The 9,195-nt window shown below is 46.2% G+C and overlaps 1 protein-coding gene across 1 annotated transcript; it reads left to right on the forward strand.

Annotated features, from left to right (window-relative positions):
• Nucleotides 1-7,421: 7,421 nt before the first annotated feature.
• LOC147959010 (uncharacterized) lies at nucleotides 7,422-8,674 on the forward strand. Its single transcript, XM_087532410.1, has 3 exons — nucleotides 7,422-7,453; nucleotides 7,953-8,110; nucleotides 8,190-8,674. Exons 1-3 carry the CDS (start codon nucleotides 7,422-7,424, stop codon nucleotides 8,672-8,674), a joined length of 675 nt encoding a protein of 224 aa, XP_087388536.1.
• The last annotated feature ends 521 nt before the right edge of the window (nucleotides 8,675-9,195 follow it).

Raw genomic sequence — 9,195 nt, forward strand, 5'->3', positions numbered from 1 at the left:
CCTTCTTCTTCTTCCTTGACCTCCTCCCTAGATGGGAGAAGGGTTTCCCCTCTGGTCCATGGCCTCCATGGCATGGGAGGGGCGAGAGCCCCTCCGAGATTGGATCTGTTTCTCTGTCTCTCTGTTTCTGCGTTCTCAGATTCTTCCCTTTCACCGTTTCTTATATTCCCGGAGATCCGTAACTCCGATTGGGCTGAAATTTTAACACGATCTCTATCCGGATATTAGCTTTCTTGCAGCGAAAGAAGGGCACCAACCGCCTTACGGGGAGGCCACGAGGGTCAGGGGTGCTCCTGCCCCCTGGGGCGCGCCCCCTGCCTCGTGGGCCCCTCGAGCATCGTCTCGCGTGGATTTTTCTTCCCAAAAATCATATATATTCCAAAAAAAATCTCCGTCAGTTTTTATTCCGTTTGGACTCCGTCTGATATGGATATTTTGTGAAACAAAAAACATGCAACAAACAGGAACTGGCACTGGGCACTGGATCAATATGTTAGTCCCAAAAATAGTACAAAAAGTTGCCAAAAGTATATGAAAGTTGTAGAATATTGGCATGGAACAATCAAAAATTATAGATACGACGGAGACGTATCAGCATCCCCAAGCTTAATTCCTGCTCGCCCTCGAGTAGGTAAATGATAAAAAAGATAATTTTGGATGTGGAATGCTACCTAGCATAATCTTGATCACATATCTAGTCATGGCATGAATATTAAGACACGGGTGATTCAAAGCAATAGTCTATCATTTGACATAAAAACAGTAATAATTCAAGCCTACTAATAAAGCAATCATGTCTTTTCAAAATAACAAGGCCAAAGAAAGTTATCCCTACAAAATCATTTAGTCTGGCTATGCTCCATCTTCACCACACAAAATATTCACATCATGCACAACCCCGATGACAAGCCGAGCAATTGGTTCATACTTTTTAACGCGCTTCAACATTTTCAACCCTCACGCAATACGTGAGCGTGAGCCATGGATATAGCACTATAAGTGGAATAGAATGGTGGTTGTGGGGAAGACAAAAAAGAGAAGATAGTCTCACATCAACTAGGCGTATCAACGAGCTATGGAGATACCCATCAATAGATATCAATGTGAGTGAGTAGGGATTGCCATGCAACTGATGCACTAGAGCTATAAGTATATGAAAGCTCAAACTGAAACTAAGTGGGTGTGCATCCAAGTTGCTTGCTCATGAAGACCTAGGGCATTTGAGGAAGCCCATCGATGGAATATACAAGCCAAGTTTTATAATGAAAATTCCCACTAGTATATGAAAGTGATAACTCAAGAGACTCTCTATATGAAGAACATGGTGCTACTTTGAAGCACAAGTGTGGTAAAAGGATAGTAACATTGCCCCTTTAATTTATTTATTTGGCCTTTTTTGCCTTTCTTTTTTATTTGGCCTTTCCCTTTTTTGGCCTTTTTTGGGGACAATGCTCTATTAATGATGATCATCACACTTTTATTTACTTACAACTCAATATTACAACTCAATACTAGAACAAAGATATGACTATATGAATACCTCTGGCGGTGTACCGGGATGTGCAATGATCTAGCGTAGCAATGACATCAAAAAACGGACAAGCCATGAAAACAACATGCTAGCTATCTTACGATCATGCAAAGCAATATGAAATGATGCTCAAGTCATGTATATGATGATGATGGAAGTTGCATGGAAATATATCTCGGAATGGCTATGGAAATGCCATGATAGGTAGGTATAGTGGTTGTTTTGAGGAAGGTATATGATGGGTTTATGGTACCAGCGAAATTTGCACGATACTAGAGAGGCTAGCAATGATGGAAGGGTGAGAGTGCGTATAATCCATGGACTCAACATTAGTCATAAAGAACTCACATACTTATTGCAAAAGTCTATTAGCCCTCGAAGCAAAGTACTACTACGCATGCCCCTAGGGGGATAGATTGGTAGGAAAAGACCATCGCTCGTCCCCGACTGCCACTCATAAGGAAGACAATCAATAAATACCTCATGCTCTGACTTCGTTACATAACGGTTCACCATACGTGCATGCTACGGGAATCACAAATCTCAACACAAGTATTTCTACAATCCACAACTACTCACTAGCATGACTCTAATATCACCATCTTTATATCGCAAAACTATTGCAAGGAATTAAACATATCATATTCAGTGATCTACAAGTTTTATGTAGGATTTTATGACTAACCATGTGAATGACCAATTCCTATCATCTCTCTAAATAGATATAAGTGAAGAAAGAGAGTTTAATTCTTTCTACAAAAGATATGCCCGTGCTCTAACAAATATAAGTGAAGCAAAAGAGCATTCTTCAAATGGCGGTTGTCTAAGTAAAGGGAAACAGGCAATCCAAACTTCAAATGATATAAGCGAAGCACATGAAGCATTCTACAAAGCCATACTCAAAAGATATAAGTGAAGTGCAAAGAGCATTCTATAAATCAACCAAGGACTATCTCATACCATCATGGTGCGTAAAATAAAAATGAAAACTAAATGCAAAATATGCTCCAAGATTTACACATATCACATGAATGAAACGAATCCGAAAACATACCGATATTTGTTGAAGAAAGAGGGGATGCCTTCCGGGGCATCCCCAAGCTTAGACACTTGAGTCTCCTTGAATATTTACTTGGGGTGCCTCGGGCATACCCAAGCTTGAGCTCTTGCCTCTCTTCCTTCTTCTCACATCAAGACCTTCTCGATCATCGAACACTTCATCCACACAAAACTTCAACAGAAAACTTGGTAAGATCCGTTAGTATAATAAAGCAAATCACTACTCTAAGTACTGTTGAAAACCAATTCATATTTTGTTTTTGCATTGTGTCTACTGTAATATAACTTTTTGAAGGCTTAATCTACTAATATAAATTGATAATTTCATCAAAACGAGCAAACTATGCATCAAAAATAGAATCTGTCTAAAACAGAATAGTGTGTAATAATCTGAACATTCACCATACTTCTGACACTTGAAAAATTATGCAAAAATTATGAAAAATAAACAATTTGTATAGAAAGACAGTGCATAAATAATCAGAACCATTTGACGTTCCAGCTAAAAATGTAAAATCGCGCACTACAGCCAAAGTTTCTGTCCTGCACCGTACAAACCATCAAGCAAATGTAGACATCCTAAAGGCAAACCTTGGCACATTATTTTTATAATACAATGGAAGGTACTCAACAGAAATAAATGTCTCTCTAAAACTTCTGGGTTGTCTCCCTGGCAGCGCTTTCTTTAAAGCCATTAAGCTAGGCATATAGTGCTCAAGTAATGGATCCACCTGGATCCCAAGGTATATCAAAGCCAAATTTAATTAACAATGATTTGTAATTTAGTAGTGAGCACAAAGTAACATATATCATGCAATGATGAAGTCTAACTCTCTTCCTATGCATAGGCATGTCATAAAAGAACAATTCATGCACACAAAGTAAAGGCCAATGCATAGTATAAGCAGTTTCTTGCAATTTTATCATATTTAAAACATAGAGAGGTGGAGATATAGTTCCTCTCTCATAATAATTGCAAGTAGGAGCAGCAAGCACATGCATATTATATTCATCAAAATCATCATGTGCAACGGTAAAAGGCAACCCATCAATATAATCCTTAATAAGGGCAAACTTCTCCGATATAGTGTAGTCGGGAGAATTCAAAAAGATAATAGGACTATCATGTGTGGGTGCAATAGCAACAATTTCATGTTTAACATAAGGAACTATAGCAAGTTCATCTCCATAAGCATAATTCATATTGGCATCTTGGCCACAAGCATAGCAAGCATCATCAAAAAGGGATATTTCAAGAGAATCAACGGGATCATAACAATCATCATAGCAATCATCCTTCGGTAAGTGATACGTCTCCAACGTATCTACTTTTCCAAACACTTTTGCCCTTGGTTTGGACTCTAACTTGTATGATTTGAATGGAACTAACCCGGACTGACGCTGTTTTCAGTAGAATTGCCATGATGTTGTTTTATGTGTCGTGGTTCTAACTCTGACAGTGATGTAGGGGGGTATGTATGGAGAGGCTAGATCTTAGCTATGGAGGAGTTGTAAGCACACGAGGATTACGAGTTCAGGCCCTTCTCGGAGGAAGTAACAGCACTACGTCTCGGTGCCCGGAGGCGGTTGACTGAATTATGTGTGTATGAATAACAGGGGTGCCAACCCTTGATACTGAGGAGGGGGGTGGCTTATATAGAGTTCGCCAGGCCCCTCCAGCACTCAGTAATGCAAGGTTTAAAGTACATTAAGACTGGGGGTTACTGGTAACGCCCCTAATAAAGTGCTATGATGACCATAAAAGCTACTTAATGACCGACCGTTTGCGTGCAGGGTGACTTTAGATCTCCTGGCAGTCGAGTGGTTGGAATTTGGTCGAGTGATTGCTTCGTGGTCGAGTGTCTTGAATCTGTCGAGTGGGATACCTCCAAGTCGATTGAAAGGTGACTTCTTCTAGGGATGTCCTTGGGTAGGGTACTTAGGACAGGTCCATGCCCCTATCCTAGGTACATAGCTTCATCATTAGCCCCCGAATGGATCGAGGTTCGAGTGGGGAAGGAGTTGGGGATCTTTCCGACTGGTTCTTCATGTTATATGAACGTCTTGTTTTGGATCAATTGTCACGGATGACGTCGTCAACTTCTTTCAGTCGCCTTGATCCATTCTAGGCCTCTTGTCGAGTGAATTTATTTACTTGTGAAGTTCCGAGTGACGGTGTGAAAGGGATCTTCTGTTTGACGAGTTGTTCCGCGGCCCACGGATTTTGCGGGATTTGAATTTTGGGAAGCGCGCGGGACGGGGGCGGCCGCAGTAATCGGATGGGATAGGACGGAAGCTCCTCGATCCCTGCGCCACCTTTTTCGCCACATACCGCGCGCGCGCCCGTTGCAGGATTTGACGGGATTGCCTGGGCCTACCAGTCAGCCACTCGGAAGCGACCTCTTATAAGCTGCCGGCTCAGGACCCTCGAACAGTGCGCCTTCACTTTTCCCCCTTCCTTCACAAGATCCTCCGCCACCTCCGCTCCCACCTTGGTGCCGTAGGTCTGTTCGAGCTTCGTCGGTGATGATGGTGAAGGAGAAGACGTCGGCTCTGGAGCGCGTGAAGAAGGCGGCGGTGCAGGGGAAGGGGAAGAAGTCCGCTCAGGGCGGATCTTCCTCGAGGACTGCTCTGCCCAAGGATTGGATCCAGGGCAACTGGATGCCGTCGGTGATTCGGCAGGATGATCTCGATGATTTGGTCGAGGGGGGATTCATTCCCCATGAATCTGCGCGCCTCCCGGGGAAAGAAGTCGAACCCCAGCCTCTTGATGGTGAGTGCGTCCTCCTCGCCACCCATATCGATCGTGGATTCTCTCTGCCTCCTCATCCTTTTTTCTGGAGCTTCTTGAACTTATTCGGAGCGCAGCTCCATCACTTTACTCCCAATTCTATTGTGTATCTTGCTGCTTTCATTTCCTTGTGTGAAAACTTCTTGGGTTGCCGCCCCCATTGGGGACTCTTCAAGCACATCTTCACTTGCCGCTCTCAGTCGGTCAAGAAGTCCAAGTCGAGTGATGAACGGACGCAGGTGATCCAGCTGTGCGGGGGTCTGGCGATCCAGATGAGGGGAAAAAGTTCCTTTCCGTCTATCACTTTTCCCGAGTCAGTCCGTGGGTGGCAGTTGACTTGGTTTTACTGTAAAGACCAGGTGACCCCAGGACAGTCGACTGGGCTTCCCCCTTTTTCTCTGAATCGAGCACAAAAACCTGCCTCTCTGAAAGTGACGCCGAAGGAAAAGGCGCAAGTCAAGGTGCTGGTCGGTCGAGTGGTTCAGCTTGTCCGCGAGGGTGTGACTGGCATGGACTTGTTGGAAGTCTTCCTTCGGAGGCGCATCCAACCGCTTCAGGCTCGTGACCACCCGATGTGGCTGTACTCGGGTCTCGAAGACACCACTCGGATTCACCCAGAGGAGGTCACTGACAAGATGTTGGAAGGGTGGCTTTCGAGTATCACAGGGAACAAGGACAACCCCCGAGGAGCCAGGAGGATTCCTCCACTCGACCAAACATACGAAGTGGACAAGGTCTGACCTTGCGTTTCTGACTGTGATCTTGCTTTCTTTATTTGTTCTTTTTGGATCAGTCGATTGACTTTTGTCTTGTTTGTTGTCCTCTAGGCCACTACTGAGATGTACTCGACACCCAATGGAGCACAGGAGCAGGCCGAGGAAGGAGAGGCGAGTGGAGGCGAAAGTGGAGACGAGGGAGAAGAGTGGGAATTTGACGGCGAAGGAGAGGGGGATGACGACGACGACTCCAATGAAGAGGAGGAGGAAGAAGTCAAATCTCCCCGCTCGGAACGGCGATCCAAGCTTACACACGACCCTGCGCGGGAACGTGGTAAGGCGACTATCCCTGTTGGGCAGTCGTCGAAGCGCCCTCGGACCTCATCTCCAGCACCGACAGAAAAAGCTCCCAAGCACCCACGCGCGACGCCGTCCAAGCCGCCCAAGGCTCTGCCCAAGATGAAGATGACTGTCCCCACCATTTCTGGGTAATAGTAGAATTTGTTTTCCTTTGTCGAACGTGACAGACTCTTGGTCGACTCATTGAATAAGCTGACTGACTTTCGAAATTTGCAGTGCTGCCACCTCGGAGATCTCTGCCAAGGACGATGATCAAGAGATGGAAGACGCTGTTACCTCCAACCCCGGTATGATTACTGATGCTCTGCTTTTAGTCGACTGACGATTTCTTATAATTCCGGTCGATTGGATTTTTCTTGTAGCTCCTCCTCATGTCATTGACCTCCCTGATGATGACGACGAAGTGCCGCTGAGGGCGCGAAGGAACAGGAGGGCGCCGCTGGCAAGACCCCACAAACTACTCCGGCGCCTGAGGCCGCAGTCCGGGAGGGTGGTGATACCACTCGGGTTTCTGTGACCTTCGCTAAACCTCTGACGAGTGTCCGGCCTTCGACGTCGACTGCAAATCCGCCTTCGCTTTTTGCCACACACCACGTCCCTGAGGACCAAGTGGGTGCCGCTAAAGAGGCTATACGCCAGGCGGGGATCATGATGGAGCAAGTGAAGGTGGTTCGGGAAGCCAGCCAAGCAGCTTATGACGCGAGCTCAGCTCTTCAGAGCAACGTCCAGGTCAGTCGATTCACCGCTTGTTCTGTTAGGATATGCTATCTGAAGAATCTTTTTTCGAAGATCTTTATATCTATATGCCCACTGGGTGTGTCTATTAATCTTTTTGACAAGTGGGGGCACGCTAAGTGCACCCACTGGGTGTAGTCCCCGAGACTACGGTGGACTGCTTGCAATCGACTGTAGTCTTTATATTGTGTTGCTTTAGCTGAACTTCTTCACTCGGTCTGGTCAGGCCATGTCGAATGGAACTATACACGGTCGGCTGCGGTCAGTCGATTTTTTTGGTCGAACCAGTGGGGGCACGCTGAGTGCACCCACTGGGTGTAGTCCCCGAGACTACTGTCGAATGTTTTTGATTCGGCTGTAGTCTTAGAAATGCCATCATTGTCTCTTGGTTACTCGGAAGCAACTTATCTTGGATGTCTGTCGACTGATTTTTTGCAGAAATCCTGCGAACTTGTGGCTCGCTACACTGAGTTGGAGAACAAACAGATCCAGCTGAACCTTGACTTGAAGCTTGCTCAGGAGAACTTGCAGAAGGCGAGGGACGAAGCAAAAGGTATGGCTGGTGAGCTTTTGTCGACTGTCCTTTCATTCTGGCCGTCCTCGATGTTGATCTCACTTGCTATTCCGCAGACAAAATGGAGGAGGCTCTGAAGAAGAAGGATCAAGACCTTGTCGAAGCGCAGAAGGAGGCCCTGAACAAAACGAAGCTTGCTAAAGAAAAACTGGCTTCAGTCGGTACTCTTGAAAAGGAAAACTCCAGGCTGAAAACTGCTCTCGACGCGGCTAATCGAGAGGCCAGCCGTCTAAAGAATGGCAATATAGCTTTGAATGACAAGGCAAGTGAACTGGCGGGGAAGAGGAACGATCTGGAGGCTTATCTCGGTGGACTCGCCAAGAAGCTGTTCGTCATGCTCGAGGGTAATTACTCCGGCCCGACTGACTTGAAGTTACCAAATCTGCGTAGAGCCACTGACTTATCCTTGAATTGTGTTTACAGAATTCTGCCAGAACTTCGAAGAGGAGACCAGTCGAGTGGAGACAGACTTGGACCCCATCAATTCTCCAGTGAAGGACGAGGCTGCTATGAACGTGCTCCGACTGGAATCTCGTGTTGCCGGCGTTGTTGACTATCTTGCTCGGTTGAAGGTTGCGATGTCACGGATCGACACGTCGCTCTGGCCTAGGACGACGCTTCAGAATGACCTCGAGTCCCTGATGACTCGACTGAATGAAGTTCCAGGTCGAGTGGCGGAATGGAAGAAATCTTCTGCTAGATGTGGCGCTGACGTCGCTCTGTCTCTGGTCCGCGTCCACTGCAAGGAGGCGCGAGAAGAAAAGTTGGCCGCCATCCAAGTTGCCAATACCAGGAAGCACAACTTTCAAGACTTCATGGAGACTTTCATTGCTGCTGCCACTCGCATTGCAGACGGGATCGACTTGGACGAGTTCGTCACCCCTTCCAGTCCTCCGCATGAGGAATAAAAACTTTTATGCTTCACTTTAAATTTGCCTCAGAATGCCGAGTGGATTTTGTAACCGTTAAACTCTGTCGAGCTGGAGGCTCGAGTACTTTGATCTGCGGTCTAGAACCTTTGGATCTTATCTGAACTTGATTTATCGTTGAATATCTTCATGAATTATCTGTCGAGTGGAACTTGTTCTTCACTCGAAATAACTTTGTATTTGTGGTGCAACTCCGAAGGAGAAGGTAGCAGTCGATTTGCACCTCGTCGTCCTTGCGGATTGGGATGTGTTCCGTACTTAGGCGAGCACTGGGCTGCAGCTAAGCCTCCAAGTGGAAGGTCTGCTCTCCACTCGGTAGGATTTTAAAAACTTAGGCGAGTACTGGACTGCAGCTAAGCCCCCGAGTGGGAGGTCTGCTCTCCACTCGGTAGGATTTTTTCAAACTTAGGCGAGTACTGGACTGCAGCTAAGCCCCCGAGTGGGAGGTCTGCTATCCACTCGGTAGGATTTTTTCAAACTTAGGCGAGTACTGGACTGCA

The sequence above is a fragment of the Triticum urartu genome, chromosome 7A, assembly GCF_056163025.1.
Source record: "Triticum urartu cultivar PI428250 chromosome 7A, HENAU_Tu73, whole genome shotgun sequence".
NCBI classification, from domain to species: domain Eukaryota; kingdom Viridiplantae; phylum Streptophyta; class Magnoliopsida; order Poales; family Poaceae; genus Triticum; species Triticum urartu.

Excerpts from the sequence above, each read along its gene's own strand:
- LOC147959010 (XM_087532410.1), top strand. The coding sequence starts at position 7,422 with ATGTCGAATGGAACTATACACGGTCGGCTGCG. Across the intron at positions 7,454-7,952 it reads ACTATACACGGTCGGCTGCG|GCTGAAAACTGCTCTCGACG; the intron begins GTCAGTCGATTT and ends GGAAAACTCCAG. Across the intron at positions 8,111-8,189 it reads GCTGTTCGTCATGCTCGAGG|AATTCTGCCAGAACTTCGAA; the intron begins GTAATTACTCCG and ends TTGTGTTTACAG.